The 18,984-nt window shown below is 36.7% G+C and overlaps 2 protein-coding genes across 2 annotated transcripts; both read right to left on the bottom strand.

Annotated features, from left to right (window-relative positions):
• Positions 1–631: 631 nt before the first annotated feature.
• Positions 632–6,676, bottom strand: LOC140871871 (uncharacterized). Its single transcript, XM_073274612.1, has 4 exons — positions 6,539–6,676; positions 3,995–4,223; positions 3,383–3,516; positions 632–1,800 (listed from the first exon to the last, which is right to left on the bottom strand). Exons 2-4 carry the CDS (start codon positions 4,202–4,204, stop codon positions 993–995), a joined length of 1,152 nt encoding a protein of 383 aa, XP_073130713.1. The 5' UTR covers positions 4,205–4,223; positions 6,539–6,676; the 3' UTR covers positions 632–992.
• On the bottom strand, positions 6,565–18,158 carry LOC140871869 (ENHANCER OF AG-4 protein 2). The gene is made up of 12 exons (XM_073274611.1): positions 17,810–18,158; positions 16,559–16,635; positions 13,592–15,508; positions 13,009–13,510; positions 12,094–12,202; positions 11,752–11,864; positions 11,493–11,680; positions 9,848–10,586; positions 9,278–9,749; positions 7,858–7,953; positions 7,668–7,756; positions 6,565–6,701 (listed from the first exon to the last, which is right to left on the bottom strand). Exons 1-11 carry the CDS (start codon positions 17,918–17,920, stop codon positions 7,692–7,694), a joined length of 4,389 nt encoding a protein of 1,462 aa, XP_073130712.1. The 5' UTR covers positions 17,921–18,158; the 3' UTR covers positions 6,565–6,701; positions 7,668–7,691.
• Between the last annotated feature and the right edge of the window lie 826 nt (positions 18,159–18,984).

Below are 18,984 nucleotides of genomic sequence, written 5' to 3'. Positions count from 1 at the left end.
AAATGCAAACTAACAAGATAATTAAGATGGTGACTGATGGCGGATGGAGTCGGTTTGAGGCAGGTAGTGGTTGATGGTGGAGGACATTTGAAACCAAACGTAAATACAAAAGAGAGTGAGATGTGTTTTTATTATATCTAAAGTTTTTAAAGTTAATTGACTTTGACAACCTTTTAAAATTATTTGATTTTGACAGTTAACTGAGATTTTAAAATCATTGCCGCCTTAACCGCCTGGTCGCCTGCCTCCACCGCCTGATTGCCCGCCTCGACCACCGGATGGCCTCTGACCGCCTTAGTCTAAGGCGGGGTGGTCAAGGGCCGCCTAGTGAACACTGATAAAAATATATATTGATATAAATTCCAATATTTTTTTAAAAAAAGTAACTGAAATAATTTTTTCTGTTAAAAACTCATACAACATTTTAGTAGGTATCTGCATAGTCAATTTGGTTCGGCTTCATCAACTTCCGGTTCCATATTTGGGACTTGAGTTTTCGAAATGCCTAATCAGTAACCCATTTCAGTTTTTGGATTTTGGTTTCTTTACTACTGCACATATTTTGCAATTTGACTTGTACAAGATGCCACAAATTTATAAGAATAATGATAACAATATCTAAACTACATGTTATATTAATATAAATAGTACCACATTCATGCCATTACCACAAGATAACAAGATGAAAAGTATATACCATTTCCAGGCAAAGTCATATATGCTTGTATGTATTATGTATTGACAGGTAAATATAGGTACAACAAATTCCTCCTTCCCCTTCTTGCTTACATAGATTTGGAGGCGATCGTGAGGTTTAAATACTTCAACTCGCAGTCTCTAAGATTCTGCCAAAACTAAATTGAAGTGCTATTCAATTTTTGTAGATGTTTATTTCTTCACTTTCTCATTCCCCAGTTTCGATCCCACTGACTAGTCAAGATTTGGATGAATTTGAGAGAGAGAAGACAGCTTGCAGGAAGAAAATGATGTGACTAATCAAGGGCTGCTTTGTTTCTTCGACCCATCGGTTTAGGTAGCCCATCGAAGATAGGGCTAGCGATAACAGCATTAGAAAGAGCCTGAAAATCGGGCTTCAAACTCCACTTCGATGCAGGCCATATGGATGACAATCCGCTGGTATCTGAATCATCCAAACTTGATGCGCTTGATGATTTTCGAACTCCATTGTCATTGTCAGAAAACAGAGAATCCCCCGAACCTGAAGGGATTGTGTTGGGCCCACCAGCTTCAGCATCTACTCCTCCTGACACAGTTCTGCTGGCTGACTTGGGCCTGAGAGCCAAGCCTTTTCCTGTAACTACCGAAATTGCACTGCCACTACTATTCTCCTCCTTCAGAAGCTTTTCTGGTGTACGGAAGGTAAAATCAGCTTCAGATTTATGGCGACTTTTCACCAACTTCATGATCCAGTTCTCTGAGTGGCTGTCTTCGGCAGTTTGTGACATCGCCTGGCTGATCAGATCAGATTTCTCGGTAACAAAACCGTTGGCTACACTCTTTGATTTTCTATGATGACTCAGTGGCGGGTTCAAAGTAGGTGAAGACTTTGCGAACGAGACATCCTCTAGATAATGAGCTCCTACTTTTGGGTACGCAGACATTTCTAAGCCTTCTGCTGTGGTTTTTTGATCTATATGTCTAAGACCGTAATAACCTTGCAAGCTGCTCATGGCCGGAGAGACTTTCCGCTCAGAAGAAGATTTCAATCTTAGCGATTGGAATGGACCTAATAAATCGGAATGCCCATTGCTGGATGTGGTCTGATTAGAGCTGCTTGGTCTGCAACAAAGACAACTCAGTGCAAGACACTACATGACCATTTAAGTTTTAATAAATAGCTGATGAATATTTTTGGTGAGGTAGGGAAACACGATAGATTGCAATGGTAACTTTCAGCTGATGCCTTAAGACAGAGAATCTGATACATGGTCAGGACATTGGTTTATAGGATCAAAGAACTACCAGAAATCCAGAATGGTATTCCCACCTAATGAGTTGCAGTGCTCCAACAATGATATGCCAAATCATCGTCAGCTCATTTGGGAAACACTAAAGAATGCAATTCAGAAACCTTTCAAATTTATGGTATCCTTTCTAGGTTAAATAACGTCCAGTTAACCAGTAATTTCAATCAACGTTGTGTCTCGTGATAATCATAGGAAAGTTGAAGGAGAAAGACATATATAATAGATGTCATGATACAAGCAATGTATCGACCTGATGAGGAATTTCATAACTATTGTAAATGACAAAACTTGACAAAAAGATTTCTCTAAGAAAACCCACTTTTAGAAAAAATTTGACTCACCAAAATGTATAGTAGCCGCACCACCAATGGGAAATCAGTTCCGTGCAAACTTCAATTCTCAAAAGTCAAACGGAAGAAGCAGGATATAGGAAGAGCAACACCCAAAAACACAAACTAATGTACACCACGCAACTCTTGCAGCTTACCGACTACTTTACTATCACGATCAATTGACAGATCAGTGACAGGGAATTATAAGAGATTATAAGTATAGCCGTATAGGTACATCCTCCAAGGTTATTGCAATACTGATACTAAGGTCCAACTTTGAGCATCATTGGAGTAATTAGTTAATTAGTTTCTAATTTCTAACAGAGATTTTACTTTGTACTCTCATATTATTTTGATAGCTTAAATAATTTTAATGGAAAAATAATATTGAAGCGTTAAATGAGTGCAATGATTAATGTGTAAAGCTTTGGCATGCTAACTGCTTCAGGTAAATGCAATGGTGCACATCCACATTTAACACATAACTATATGAGCGTCAGAGGTCAACCACAATGAGTTGCTTATAGACCAATTATCTCGACAATGCATAATTTGAAGCTTGGATGACCAGCACCTTGAGTTAATTCGCAGTACGATAATAGTAAAAAAAAAAGAAAGGAAAAAAAGAGGCCAAAAGCAGGAAGGGAGACAGCCACAAAACAATGTGACTAGCATATATAGTTTCAAACTGCAAGAAAGGCATCTTCATGAGACATTATGCACATCAAAAGTTAAGAAATAAATCAGCTCAGATGAAAAGGAGCTCATGAGATTGAAGAAAATTGATATCTTCGGCCAGTTTTGCTTTCAGCCTGACGTTAATGCACTCACACTTGAAAATGGAATGATTAAATTAAATTAAATATTAAAAATTATCACATGATATTTTCCAACAAGAGGGGCATGAATTACCCTGAATGCAATTCCCCCAACACATTAAAATGGAGGAAGAAAACAGACACATGTCGTTAATCTTTTTTTTGGCATTTTATCGAGGAGTTAATGCATGGCAATAAATACATAAAAATACAGGAAAACAAAAGAAACTGGAAATAAATATACCGATGAGGAATGTCGTGAGCATTGGACAAGCTGGGGGAAGGGGTATGTCTCCCTGGCAATGGTATTTGAATCGTTTTCAGAGCAAACATTTGAAGATCTGTCACCAACCCATTTTGCCTCTTAATATCAGCCACCTAAAGGAACACAAGTATCAGCCTACTGTATATCGAAATGAAACCGTAAAAAGATAGTGCCCGAAGCTGCACCCGACCCCATATCCCCAGAGCAAGTCAATAACCAAGCAATCGCCAAGCATAAAACAGAGGGTTTAGTACTTGAAATCAGCGTTCTAAGTATTAGTTCAATTATAAATCTCACTCGTTTCTACACATTTTTTTCCCTCATGGAATCCACCGCAGCTCAAACCACCAGAACCGAGCACAAAAAAAAATAGAAATCAATGTACATTAGTCCGCGAAGCTAATTAAATAAATCAAACAAAAACCGGCACTTGTTCTCTCTCCATTTCCCCACCACAGAAAAAAAAAAACACACACACACACAACATTATAAACAGATACAAAACAAAACCGCAAATGAATAATCAGAAACCGCGCGAATCAACACTAAAAAGAAGAAAATTAAACAAAATCAACGAAAAATCGCGTGTACCTCGACGCCGTATTTTATGGCGACACCGGCGAGGGTATCGAATTTGGAGACATGGTGTAGTATGTAATTAAGGCCACCGTTAACCCCAACCGGGACGGCCGTGGACGGAGGAGATGAAATCGGCAGTGATCTCGACGATCCGACCGCCATCGCCGCCGTGAAAAAATCTCCTCCTCCTCCATTCTCATACATTATACTCCCTTCATCCATAAATAAATGCAAATAATATCTGCACAATAAATTAATTAATCTTAATATTACGGAAGAAAGAAATGAAAAGGAGGAGGATTTGCAGATCTGGGCTCCCAGCCTTGCCACCGACCTGTGCTGTGGTGTGTCTATTATATATTATATTATATAAAATAATCTTTTTTTCATCAATTATTATTGAGATTTTATTAGCAGCTCTCGGTTTCTCTTGATTTTAAATAAACAATTCATTTAACAAATATTTTTAAAATTATTTGAGCAATTCTTTTCTATATCAATTCACAAAATATTCTTTTAAAAAATTAGAGTAGAACAAATATACAACAGATTTTCTATTAAACTTGACAAATGATTTTTTTTTTTTATGTTTAAAATATTATTTTATATGGTAAATATAGATTAAATCGATTCGTCTCACGAATATAATTATCATATCATCTCACAAAAAATCTACAAAATAAATACATCGAGTTCAGAAGATGCAAATTATTTCACTTAAAAATTTGATTAATATAATAAGAATAATAGATTTTTTTAAAAAAGTTAATGAATGTATGTATTATTAAAACGTTACAGAGGGAAAGTCAAATTGGGTGACCCACACCGACACCTTACTTGCGAATTTAAAAAGGTCAATATATAGAGTTTAATTTAATCAACTAGTCATGTAGACCAAACAAAAAAGTCTTTGCAACATTATTATTTGGAATTAAAAATACCTAACCCTGCATCAAAATATTATGGCTGACTTTTGTTTCCTCTAAATTCGACACCATAAATATATATATAATTCCTGTACCATGTATTATTTTATTTAAAATTGTACAAGAAACATATCTAATAAACACCACTCATTTTAAAAGTTTCGCATTTAATTATTGTAAAGAATTTCAATTATATGTAGATTAAGCGAAAACAACATTATCATGCCTCTTTAAAGAACATAACTCGTGCTAAAACGAAATCCACTGAAAATTCATAATATATAGCACACCAAAATCCAAATCTCTCTATCCAACTTAGATTTATAGGTTGATATATTGATGCTTCGTACTTGGATCAATGGATTCGATTTAGAGAGAGTGATTTCAAATGACAAACATCTCAAGTATATTTGAAAGCCTAAATTCCACATCATCTAAACCAAACAATATCATATTATTTATGTAATTTTAAAATCCAGGAATTTTAAATCCAAAGTTGAGTAAGTTTAATATGAAAAGGCGATTTAAAAGTTTGTATTTGTTGGAATCCTTTCGAATTCACTCTCACTAAATTAATTTTCATAAATACGAAATATTTATATCGACTGCAGAAACCCGAGTTCCAGAAAGTGAGATGTTTTTTGGGCATATTTATTGGTCAGATATAAACATACAGAGAGAGAGAGAGAAAAAAAAACAAACACTACATACATAATACAATCATCCACCCTCCAATCTTTGCTTTCATTAAATGGGGTTTGAAAACGAAATGGATGAACAGTTTTAAATCCGAAAACAGAACTTCGCGTGCACGATTTCGTGCTACTCGTGTTCAAGTACGTACTTGGTGCAAACACAGATCATTAAAATGTCTATTTTACGTCATCTTTGGGAAAAAAATTTGAGAAAAAATATCGGGGAATCGACCTTAAAAGATCTATCATCTCCATTATCGTCACCGTGCACCAAGTCCAAACTGGACCTCAAATGGTTCGTTTTGTTTGGAAAACACCTGACTGATCCCCGACAGTGGTGGACTGGGTTGCGAGGAGATGAGCAAGGCCAAACATAAGGGATGGTTCGATATATTTAATTTAAGAGGGGACTGAAATAGGGTTATTCGACAAATGAAATCAAATCAAACCAGACCGAACATACAGTTCAACCTGACAACTCATGGCTGGGCATTTTTTTCAAGACAGATATTGGGGTTCGAATCATGAGGGTGATCTCAATTTTTTTTAAAAAAAAAACACCACCACACGCACGCACGCAGTCAAGCAGGAACCGTTTCAAAAATTGGTCTAGCTTAGTGTCCACACCTTAACATATAGCACACAATGACATAGACTTTCTAGTATAGACATGAGTGTACGTGTAAATGAAGGATGTACATAGGCAGAGTATACTTTAGACTCCACTGTAAGCTGTCTGCACGAATTATAAAGCATATTATAAAAGAAAAATTCAAAGACAAGATATATATATTAACAGATGTATGGAGGTTGGTTGGGATTCTGTAGCAGAACAAAAATAATGGTATGCATAGACTTCAATCGCAAGTTTCCACTAAATTTTGTTTATCAGAATAATATGGTATAATTACAAAATGGGCAAAAAGGTGGCTTACACTTAGAAGTATGTGTGCACGGATCCATTTGTCAGGAAGAATTCTAATATACACGATTCTGCCAAGGTTCTCACAACTTCTCAACGATTTTGTCCGTTTCATGCAAGTATAAATATCTATACGAGCGTAACAAATTCCACCTTTGTATGAGGATCCTTGTGACCTGAAAACAGTTGGAAGAAGACTAAGAAGCATGGTTATAGCAAATAAGTTCGATATCTGATAGCCAGATTACGTTCCAAGTGTTAGTCACAACATAATCCGTATATGCTACACTAAAGACTTCAAATGGAAGATTATTAGACGAATAATAATAGTTTTTATACACAGAGAAGTGTGAATATTTAAAAGAAAAAGGGTCGTATTCATTAAAAAAAATGATAGTTAAACCAGGGGTCTCTTGAGTGGCATAACAAAAACAAGGCCAGACCATTATCTAAAATCACATGTTTTCTTAATTAATATCAACGATAAAGGTTAATGCCAACTTGACCAGAAATCACAAAACACAGATCAGAATCTATATGGTGGATGCAGGAACTTATCATCTCAATACAAATGGAACATGAGCAAAAGTAAAATGTAAATATTTCACCATTGAAGATACCAACATAATAGAAATATAATAGCAAAAACAGAATTCCTTTTTGCTTTTTTCACATGATTTGGGTGATTCACTGTATGTAACAAGAATAAACAACTTCTATAAAACATATTAGAAAAAAGATTACAAATATTTATTCTAGTTCTAGAAATGAAAGTTCTCCACAATCTCATGTGCAACTTGATGCAGCTCACAGTACATGATAACTTCCCATTCATATTTCCAGTTCACCCATCCTGTTTCATCGAACCTGAATCGTATTTATGGAATGCTTAATTGACCCGTTATAAACAAATTTCTCATATTTTCAGTCACTGATTCTGGATTTACGTATTCAAAAGTTAATTATGATATTGAAGGCATGCAGTCCTTACTTTGAAAGAGCTTGAGGTGCTCTCATATTAGATCTAAAACATGTAGTTTTGTTAAAAAAAATTAATTACTTGATTTTACAAGGCAATTAACATAAAATTTGACAGAAAGTATGTGTGTCTCTGGCAACTGAAAGGCAAGACCAAAGCTCACCATAGATCTGTAAGCCTCAGAATATCATGCTGGCCTCCAATTGACTGCTGACATGTCCGATCTGCCAGGTATCATTGGAGCACCATGAACTGGACAAAGTATAAAACAAAGTTGAATCAACATAATTGCATTTACAGCATAAATGAACATCGTGTAATCACAACCAGGTTCTCTGCACTAGAAGTATCACCTGAGATTTGTGTAGCAGCTGCCACAGAATTTGGGGCAGGGGGCTGAAAATTAACAACATTTATGGGAGGCCTTTCCTGAGGCGGTTCAAAGTAGCCTACAACAAATAAATACTTTATAAATGCTCATAAAATGCATTCTTACAAACTCTAATACTTGTTAATTGATAAACACAAACACCAACAGAGGGGCAGAAAAGCAAGTCCTTTCACAAACTCTAATACTTGTCAATTGATAAACACGAACACCAACAGAGGGGCAGAAAAACAAGTCCTTCCAAAAGTCAATGAATGCTTCTGTATTCTCTCCTTCAGGGAAAGATAAAATATAGAATGTTAGAGCACCTATATATGCTACGCTTTCAACCTCTAGCTAAACAAATACCGATCACATCTTCTTCAGAATTTTACAAATATTGTCATTGAATTAATTTGATTTTGTAAATGTCCATAAGGCAGGCATTTGGGTGACTCCGAAGACCACAAAGGATTTGTTCGCAGTAGATTTGGGGTGCTCACTGGGCAAAAGGGGGAAAAATCTTTGGGCAGTCATAATACATTGCGTTTGCTGGATCGTATGGCTGGAAAGAAACAGGAGGATCTTTGAATTTGTCGGTTTCGATTGGAGAGACTTGGGATAAGATTAAGTTGAGAGTAGCAGCTTGGTTACACATTTTAACAGAATTCCAACCGTTTTCAATTTTAGATTTGTATAGGGATTGGAGTTTGATCTTGAATTAGCTTAATCTTTGAACTAGTCTAGAGAATTTTGTGGACCACTGGTCCACCTTTGAATGTAACTCCTATAATGTTTTAATAATATTTGTGTTTCTTATCAAAAAAATAAGCATACATGTCTTTTTTGCGTAAGCAAAATTTTTTTTTTGGGGATAATAAACGAGATCGTATTATATATATATATAAAAAGGATAATGTGATAATTACAAAAGCCGGATAAGATATCCGCAGACGGGACCCTTGGTACCCACTAAATATCAGCAATTTATAACACTCCAATCTCTGACTAAATTTAAAATCGAGAATAAATATCAACAATATATAAAAATACCAGAATATACATTTTTTTATTTCTAACATCACCCATCTGTGCAAGGAAGCAAAATTAAACTAACAGCAGTTATTCAAGCAATATTTTACAAAAAACAAATGTGCTCAGGTGAGAGACCGTAACCATCTATACTTAACTATAGCAATAACCATGCAAATCAATTTTGCAATCTACACATGCTTCTTAGTCATAAAACAAACACCAGAAATCTGAAGTTTCTGAAAAGTAGCCCCAGAAAATTTCATTTTTTTCAGTCGCAATGATCTAGGATAAGTAAAAGGTTTGTAACAGCAATACCTCTCTCAAGATGGATTAAAAGTATTAAATCTAAAAACAAAGATAGTTCCACGAACCTTCATGAGGATAAGGGGGACCTGAACACGGCCTCCCTGCTGGCATCCATCCAACATGCGGAGAATCAGAGAACTCATTTACTTGCATCCTCCATGATTCATCTGCAGCAAACCTCCTGGAGCCGTCCGAAAAATTTGGCAGCAAGTAAGGGGGATATTGATGTTGCTGGACCGACGCTTTTGGATAAGAAAAATGAGGAGGGTGTTGAGGTGGGGGTTCAGGATGCAAAGGCCTATGCGCAAAAGGCGCACTACCAGGCAATTGCCTGTGTTGCGATGATTGGAGATTCATATATGTGTCGCATGGTCTATATTCCACAGTTCTCGATGAATTATAACCGATATGTTCTACTGCTTTACCAACCCCAGCGGGAGGAAAACAAGAAGATTGCTGGGCCAACGATTCACTCCTGGCAGATGCATCAATATGAAATCCTTGAGTGCTTGAAACCATATGGGGTTGCTGATTTCCCTGAAAAAAAAATCCATTCTTTATATTTCTGAACAAATAATAATGTCAAATCAATGCAACCGATAAACATGCATAAAGTAAAAGGCCTGAAGACTCACCGTCAGTGTGCCACCAATTTCATGCAATACGGGAGGGGGTTGAAAAGCTAACATCGAAGAAGTTGAAATTGTGGATGGCAGTGAAGGCATGTGTTGAGACATTAATAGAGGTTGAGGTGCCAATGATTGATGGCAAAGCACTGGCGGAGGACCAATGGGTAACGGAGGAAATAGCTGTTGCTGTGAAAGAGGTGGTGGAGGTGGGGGTGGGAGTGTTGTTGATAAGGGGAGAGGCGGCGGGGGCGGGGGCAGGGGCAGGGGCAGGGGCAGGGGCAGGGGCAGGGGCAGGGGCAGGGGCGGGGCCCGGGGCGGGGATGGAGGTGGTGAAGTAGGTAAAGGTGGTGTCACAGGAGGAGAACCAAGAGGCAATGGAGGAGAACCATCGGGAGAAGGCAGCCACATGGCAAGCTTGTTTGAAACTGACCTAAAGATCCCATTTGAGTTTGGCTCAAGTGAAGCAACTTCAAAAGTGCCATCAGTAAGCAATGGTTTTTCATCCTTCTGGTGTCCTGAAACATCTTCCATTTCGAGCTCGCCATCAACATCCTCCAAAATCCTATGTCGTCTGTCACTTGGAGTAACGATGCAATTCTCCGGATCTCTTATCACAGGAGAATGTTCGGATGGTGATGTATCAGCAATTTCTTTGGAAAAATTTGTCTGAAAACTATCCTCTTCTTCCTCTTCTTCTTCAAAGACACGAGATGATAATAATCCAGGTAACTGAAATGTAGCATTGCTGAACCAATATAAAACAGAAAACAATTGCATATTAGATTAAAAAAAAAAGGATTCCAGAATTCAGACTTTAAGGGAGATATTCACGTCTTACGCCAACACACCCAAGCTATAGACCAGGGCCCACAATGAAGTATTGTAATTCTATTTATTCCTAGAACGTGACAGGTTAATGCCGTGCAAATGACGATAGTAGGGAAACACTAAATTAATTATTAGTGAGAAATGAACCATTACCCAAAAAAAAGGATCACACACGAGGGAAATAGACACTAAAATAGCTGCAAGTCATCCAAGAATAATGTTCGCTTGAAATATGTATTAATAAACATTACGATCAAATCGACATTACAGGAACCATAACAAGTGAAATATCATCTTGGAGTGGCAAAGTAATGAGAGCTCAACAAAATGTAACACCAAGGCACATGAGATACAACTTAAAGAAATACGTTGAGCACATTAATTAGCCAACAAAAGACAAAAGACCCCAAACAACGCTAGCTGATAAACTTGAGTCAGCATCCAAATTCGAAGTAGAAAGAATGCCAAAAAGCTCAAGTCATTTCAAGAATCATTAACGAAGTCAATTGCTAAAAGAACTTTAAAAGGTCTAACATTTATCGTTATAAATAATGCAACGTAAAATATGATAAAGACCAAGCCACGGTTTCACATTTATTGTTATAAATAATGCAACGTAAAATACGATAAAGACCAAGCCACAAAAACCAAGAATTTCCGCCATATACATTTTTAAAATGTTTCTCAGCTGGTGATATTGCAAGTAGACAAAAGATGTGCCAAGATTACCCATATAAGAAAAGCATAAAATGCGAAAAACATAATTATTAGTGTGGAAATGTAAAGAAAAGATCACTCCAAGAGGAAAGAGAGAGTTCCAGACCTCCCATACTCATCCACAAACATGCCTTCCATTTCCCTGAGAGGATCGTCAATAGCTCTCTCGGCTCGGGAAGGACGCCGCAGTGAAAGCCCAGCGGATGTATCATCATTTGCCACTCCAATATCATCGACGTAGCGGCGAAGAACAGACTCTGGCAAGATTTTCCTCTCAATCCACAATCGCAAGACCTAAGAAAATATTGCAACTCGGTTATTCTGCAACTAGACAGATGACTCAGTTTTACATAAATTACAGTCACCTTACGAACTTGCCGGCGGTTTTCCTCTGCACCTGCACCAGTTGGGGCAGCAGCTCCAATGAGACGGGCCAATGCTGATCGAACAGTAGGAATATAAGAGGAACCTGCTATTCCTGAAGAATATATTCCAAGAAATAACTTAGAAGATATCTCCATCACATCAGGCGAGAAGAGAATTGAAGGGGGGAATAAGAGTTACACTGTACAAAAACAGCACGTTATTATTGAGATAAGTACTGAAACGATTAGAGCTCTAGATTTTTTCAGACAATTGTGCAACGACCAAAGATAGGAGAGGAGAGGACAGAGATATAAAAGAAGAAAATCTTAATCTCTTCATACCTTTTTGACTATGGGAACACTGGGTTATTGAATCAACTAAAAAAAACAGATCCACTCTGTGATGAAGACTTGGCTCGTTCTCCAACTTATGGATGAGAAGTTCCACAACCTGCACAAAATCAAGGGTTGAAATGCATCTTCAATTTTCCAAGGATAGTGCATTATGTGTTATAATAACCACCCAACAAAAGAAACAACGGAGACAGAATGACAACTAACAGATACAACAAGTAAACTGAGCCAAACATAGGGCTCTCCCACACAAATGATTGGGTGACTAGAATCAATCAGTCAGCGAAGCAACCACATGTTTTTCCCTTAATGTAAGTAGTTTGTGTCACCTTTGCATTGGAATAAAAGTACTGAATTTATAATTCAAAAAAAAAAAGTACTGAATTTATCTAGATCGAAGTATGAATATTCAAATCCACATTAATTTTATGAATCTTTTTTAGATAATGATGACTTGCTTCAGTCAAATGATGTGAGCATTCTTCACAGGTCTACTTAAGTTCAAGAACATAGGCATTGATAACTACCGTGATACATTGACATCCAATACCATAATATATCAAAAGCCTTTATCCATGAAAATACCCTGAACTTCCTAGGAAAATGACACCCCAAAAATTTCACAAAAAATCTAACTTGTTCACAAGGATGAAATCAAACAAGCCAAGAATGCATAATACCTAAACTAAAAGGATTTGTTCTCCCACAAATCAAAAATATTAAAACAAGTTTTCAATAAATTGGAACTAGGTGAATACTCATGATTTTTGCCAATACCCTAACAAATCATAAAAGGAAAATGCACAGGGTCATATTGACAAATGAACAAATAGCAATAACATATCTGATTAAAAAACAAAGTTGAAATAAGATGAAAAAAGTTATTACACACTAAATATCTACCTCATTGGCAATCCCATACTTTGCGCAATCAATTGCAAGACGAGTTGCACGCCCAATACTTTCTTTGGTCCTCGACAACGTCTCTATCATGCCTTCAAAAGCATCACGAGCAACCGCTGCTTCAGTATCTCCACTTAAAGGACCCCCAATAGCATGATCACTGGAACTCAACATTCTCTCCTCGAGAACTTCATTTTCATGTTGACTAGTCGATGAAAAATGGTGAACATCAGCAGGAGAAATGGAACGTAACCCTTGTACCTCCAGTTGTTGTGTGTTGCTTGATTCAAAGACTGTGGTAGCAGGGGCAGGACTTAAGCTTTTTCTGTGCAATTCAGCTTCATTATCCAAAAGTGGAAAAATAAATCCATAAGAACTCTGTGAGTGAGCTTCTCTTTTTCTAGCCTGAGCAGCAGCTATGAGATGTTTCATGGACGTGACAGACTCTGAAATTTTCACATTAATTGAAGAACTCGTTTCTTCATGTTTACCAGCATCCATCCTGAGTAATGGTACACTCAAACATAAGCAAAGCTAACAAGAAACTAAATAAATGTACCTTCTATCAAAACCATCTAGTTACCTTTCACGAAGTGGAGCAATGTTTTTATTAGGGTGTCCCACCAAGTGCGAAGAATCGTTGATCCTTGAATCTGACTTCACAGCAGCATTCCTTTTCTCTCGAGAAGAAGCTGGATTATTTCTATCAGCTATCACTTCATGAGGAGATGAAGCTAATCTGTCAGAAGCAGTAGGAAGAACACTGTTGGCTCCTGTGGGAGTTTTTTTCTGAGAAACATTGCCAGGTTCCTTGCTGAAGTTAATGTTCTGCTGTTCAGCTAATGGTCGGGTACCAGTGATAAACTGGGGAGACTTTTCAGGGGTAGCTGAAACTGGTTTAATCTCCATGGCAGGTAATTTTTCATCATCTAAGTGGGCTAAACTAGGGGATACATGTGGAGCTGATGATTCTCCACCCATCTTCACCATGCCTAGCTGAAAATTTGGAGATGGAGCTTTATTGGATACTCTAGCACATTGTGCCTGTTCCTTGGAATGATCATCAATAGTTCCTCTCTCTCCAGAAAACATTTGATCATTGACACAACTCTCACCATGCACAACAGTTTTCTTTTTAGAATCTGATGCACGTGGATTAACAGAAACCTTATTGGTAAATCCTCCATGAACTGGGGTTTTAGGTATTTCATCGTCATCATCATCATAAAGTCGGACAGCTCTTCGTTTTGAGGGCAACTGTGTACCTGGAGATCGAACTTTGTTAGGACGTACCGAATCATTTTTGTGTGATGCAGAACCTCCTAATTTACTTTCAGAAACCGTCGCAGAACTAGGCATTGCCTCAAATGCTCTACGATGACGCTTAGTTGGGGGAAGAACATCTTCATCCGTAAAATGATTTGACTCATTATTTATCTGTATTTTGGAGGGCTGCTGATTCTGGGGCATCCCATCTGATGTTGACCTCTCGAGTTCCATATCACTCATTTTTCCATCAAGAGCACTAGGACTTCTGGAATCATTTTTCCTGTTTCTTTGTGATCTTGACATGCTAGCATCATCTCCAATGTCAGTACATTTTGGCATTTTGGCAGGACACGTGATCGTGTTAGCATGAAAAGCTTGTTTTTCAGATACATGTTGGGTCTTCATCCTTTTCCTGGAGACAACTTCACTTTGCTCCAAATTTATTTCAGCATCCATCCGTCCATTATCTTTGGAGTCAGAATGTGGTTTATCCACAGCAATTTTTCTTTCCTTGCCTACAACTAAAACTGATTTTGAATTACCCGCAGATGACACCTTCGTCTTGCTATCTGAAGATAACTTTCTTCGCATTCCATCACCTGTACGCTCATGAGGAACAGCAGAACTACTATTCTTGTGCACTGTACCCTCAGGTTTCTTCTTTGACCCCATTGCCAGCTTCTTTCGGTGGCCATTTGCCAATTCACTCCGGCCACTATCAGAATGCCTAACCTCCACTTTCACATCACCAGAGCCTTCCTTCTTAACATTGGAAGGTACATTAGTAAGATCTTTAGAAAGTTTATTAGTCTTTCCTGAAGATGTACATGGAGATAAATTACGATCCATGTCTCCTGCCAAGTAAGGCTTTATATCTTGGCATTCAATCTCTCCTTGTCTTTGTGAACAATGCTCTAGCCTAGAACCCAGCTCAGGGGGACCATCGACCTCTAATTTGCAGTGCGATTCATTCGCTTCAATCCCAACTTTTTCACTAACCTCCAAAGTATCATTTACCATTGGATCAGTAGAATGTTCTGATGCAAAAGTTTGTTCACTGTTGTCATCCCATGTACCACTTGAACTTTCACGCTGTAACTTTTCATATTGCTCACAGATTTCCTTTGCTGCTTGGGCAAAAAACTTAACTTTCTTACCCTGGCCGTTGGCAGACAGTTTATTTTTTGTTTCAATGGTGAATGCCTGAATATCCGCAGGAGCGACATATGCTCTGTCATGAAAAGAAAAAACAAGAATCAAAGGAGAATACCACATAAGCCATCCTTGTTTTTTCATTCTAGACATTAGTTATAAGAATGTGTAACAAGGTAATAGCTTTATATGGAATTACTTTTAAGAAAATGAAACCTTTCTAAGGGAATTTCTCCATTTTTGTTGAAATTTGCATCTATTCAATTTAAAATTTCCATAACCAAACAGCAGACACAAATCAATACTAAATTCCATAATGACACAGAAGCATTTTCCTTCTCAAATATATCTTCAAACAGCAACCGCCTTCTGAAATGTCAGCTGCCGAGATTAGTCATTGCCGAGAAATGAGGTGATTAGAACGGCAGACTCCAATATTTTAAGTGCTCGATAAAGCATTAGACAATATATAGACGCCTATTTCCCTTAAATCAAATAGTACACTAAGGCGCCCATTAAAAACACAATGGAACAGGAACAACAAAACAAGGAATAACTTTACTAAAGCAGGAACCCATGATTCAAAGTATTGATTAAAGGAGGAAATTATGTTACATAAAACATCCATGGATCAAACTTCAAAGTATATGAAAGACATCAGATTGAGTTGACAAAGTCATCAATCCAGTCATGTAAGGTAGAGAAACTCGATGAGATCATATCTAATGTAACAAATGGAAGAGATCTTACCAGTGGAACTTTATCAAAATGAGATCATTAACGATTTTCATCCAGTTAAATGATACTTTAAAAGTAAAGATCACATGAATAATTGAGGTATTTAAAGCATTTAAATAAAGCACAAAACTGTTAGACATGAAAATGTTATGTAGACAAAAGCAATTGCTTGAAAACAAAACAACAACCTATGTCATACAAATATTTATTATCAACGACCCAACACAGCATAAAGAATAACACAAGCACGAGGAAACGTTTGTGGTCTTATATAATTAATGTATTGTAGGAAATGCATCTGACCGTGTGCATTCCCTTTAAGAACTTGCATCCATTTAAAATGTGCCACCACAAATTTGAAAAACCTTGAGATAAAAAGGGAAGTGCTTACATCTCTGATGTACCAAAGAACTGAACAAAATATTTTTTAGGATCAGGAACTCGCTTCCAATCTTCAGGCCTGCTTATCTGGAATTAAAACTACAAAAAGGTTAGCCGATCAGCCAACTGAAATTTGACTCAATCACGATCGAGAAAGAGCCAAGAACTGATTATGCGCTAATTAAAAGAATAAACGGACGCGTAATTGTGAAAGCAGCCTAATGGCCTCGATCAAGAGGAAAATAGTTGACTTACATTCAAATATAAAGGTGGGGTTTAAAAGAGTCAGTAATATATTGGAATCAAATGGAATCAGACACCCACTATCACTTCCCATAAATGAATGTACTGATACTCATGTGCACAAAAGCGAAAGAAACCTGAATACAAAAGACTAGTAACAAGACTCGGACACGTGTTCCAGATAGTCACCTACATGTCTATGTATGCACCAATAAGACTCAGACACGTGTCTCCGCAAATAGTCGCCTACATGTCTATAAATGTACTGTTTATATGTGCGAGATCAACGGGATGCCGTTACGAAGTTAATGTAAACACATTTTGAACCAAATAACTCGTGATGAAGAAAGGTAATATGTTGGAATCAATTGAAATCAGACGCCCACTATTACTTCCTATAATTTAAATATACAGATAATCCGGCGCACAAAAGCTAAAGATACCTGAATACAAAAGACTACTAACAAGACTCGGACACGTGTGTCCAGATAGTGACCTACATTTCTATGTATGCACTAAGATGACTCGGACACGTGTCTCCACAGATAGCCACCTACATGTCTACATATGTACTGCTTATACCTGAGAGATCAACTGGATTCCGTTACGAAGTTAATGCAGACAAGACATTTTGAAACAAATAACTCGTGATTGAGAAAAAAAAATTTTAAGTTGTAACCCTAGTTCCCATGCCTTGAATGCAACTCCGACGAAGTTAAATCCGACATGAGTATATGCAAAATCAACTACATGAAACACCCCTGTCTTCTAGTTCCCAAGACCGCAATTCACCTCTAAATATTTCAATCAAACTCGGAAACTCAATGCAACTCCATAACGAGGGTGGTTTATTAAACGAAAATTCAATCAAACAAATTCGTATTCCGAAGAAAATAAATCATCATACATCATATAAGAATATAAATAACTTCTAAAAAAAGGGAAGGACTTGGTGAAAATAAAGAACGACAAAGAATAAACGCATATGGAAAGGCATCAAAGCGAATCAAGAATGCACCTTGGCAGGCCAAGGCGGAAAACCCTTAACCTTAGCGAGGACGAGATCGCCCAAACTCAACTCATTCTTCGTCTTTGCGCCCTTCGCTCCACGCTTTCTCCCTGGAGCCATGCCGTCCAATCCCTTCAATTGAACCACAACAAATTACAAGTTCAAGCGGCCCTAGAACCGACGATAATCCTCCGGGGCATCCCCGAAACAGCGTCACTTTCCGGAACTCGACCTTCTGTTGCGGCGTTAGAGTCCACCGATCACAGAGAGAACAATTTTTCGTAATTTAGAATCGAAGGCGGCGACGGAGACGGAGGCGGTGGCGTTGGTTTTGGTGTGGTGGCAGATATGGAGAAAGGCAAATATACTAATGTTTTAGTTTGTGAGGAATATATGTATTTTTGCATCAAACAAATTATTATTATCAAGTAATAGTAGTCTTCAAATTATTATTATTACAAAAAAAAATTATTACAACTTAAATATTTCCAAAAAAAAATATTACAACTTAAATTCCATAAAAAATTACAACTTAAATTATGATGTAAGTAATAATTGTATTACAATTACAACTTAAATTTGTGATTTAAATAATGTTTGATAGATTAAAATTTCTACAGTTTTTATTCTACTTCTGAGATAAAAAAAAATATATTATAAGAGTAAATTATTGTTATAATTATAATATTTTAAAAAATATGTAAAAAAATTAAATAATATAGGTAAAAAAGAGTAAATTATATTATTATATATTATAAATTAAATAATATTTAGATGAAATATGTAAATTATATTTTTAGAAAATATTTAAAATCAAAACAATAAATATATATAATAAATTTTTTGACTAAGTTTTAAATAAATTAAAGAAATATAGTTTCTGACTTGCAAAAATTTGTTTTTTCAATAATAAAACTTTTATAGCTTGGTGTATGTTAAGTACCTGTCGACAAACGCAAAATTTTGTGATATTTGATTCTAAAATACGTTGAAAGATAGACAATGATCGATTAGGTTATTTGTTTTGTACCATAATGATTAACTAACGATGGATTTACATGTTAAGAAAATGCAATATTTAATAGTGTTTATAATTTTTGTAAATTATTAATGATACTTCATAATCGAGTAATTAATAAATGACACGTTTGTGATTTCGGAAACTTTTTTTTTAAAATGTAAAT

Source organism: Henckelia pumila, unplaced genomic scaffold (genome assembly GCF_033568475.1).
Source record: "Henckelia pumila isolate YLH828 unplaced genomic scaffold, ASM3356847v2 CTG_461:::fragment_3, whole genome shotgun sequence".
NCBI classification, from domain to species: domain Eukaryota; kingdom Viridiplantae; phylum Streptophyta; class Magnoliopsida; order Lamiales; family Gesneriaceae; genus Henckelia; species Henckelia pumila.
The sequence above is the reverse complement of the archived record's forward strand: the minus strand, read 5'-3'. Positions and strand labels throughout refer to the sequence as shown.

Coding starts and splice junctions, on each gene's coding strand:
- LOC140871871 (XM_073274612.1), bottom strand. CDS start 4,204: ATGGATGAAGGGAGTATAATGTATGAGAATGGAGGAGGAGGAGATTTT. Junction 3,517..3,994: donor CCATAAAATACGGCGTCGAG/GTACACGCGATT, acceptor GTGTTCCTTTAG/GTGGCTGATATTAAGAGGCA. Junction 1,801..3,382: donor GCTCACGACATTCCTCATCG/GTATATTTATTT, acceptor TCTTTGTTGCAG/ACCAAGCAGCTCTAATCAGA.
- LOC140871869 (XM_073274611.1), bottom strand. CDS start 17,920: ATGGCTCCAGGGAGAAAGCGTGGAGCGAAGGGCGCAAAGACGAAGAAT. Junction 12,203..13,008: donor AGTATGGGATTGCCAATGAG/GTAGATATTTAG, acceptor GATTTTGTGCAG/GTTGTGGAACTTCTCATCCA. Junction 11,681..11,751: donor ACCGCCGGCAAGTTCGTAAG/GTGACTGTAATT, acceptor ATATTTTCTTAG/GTCTTGCGATTGTGGATTGA.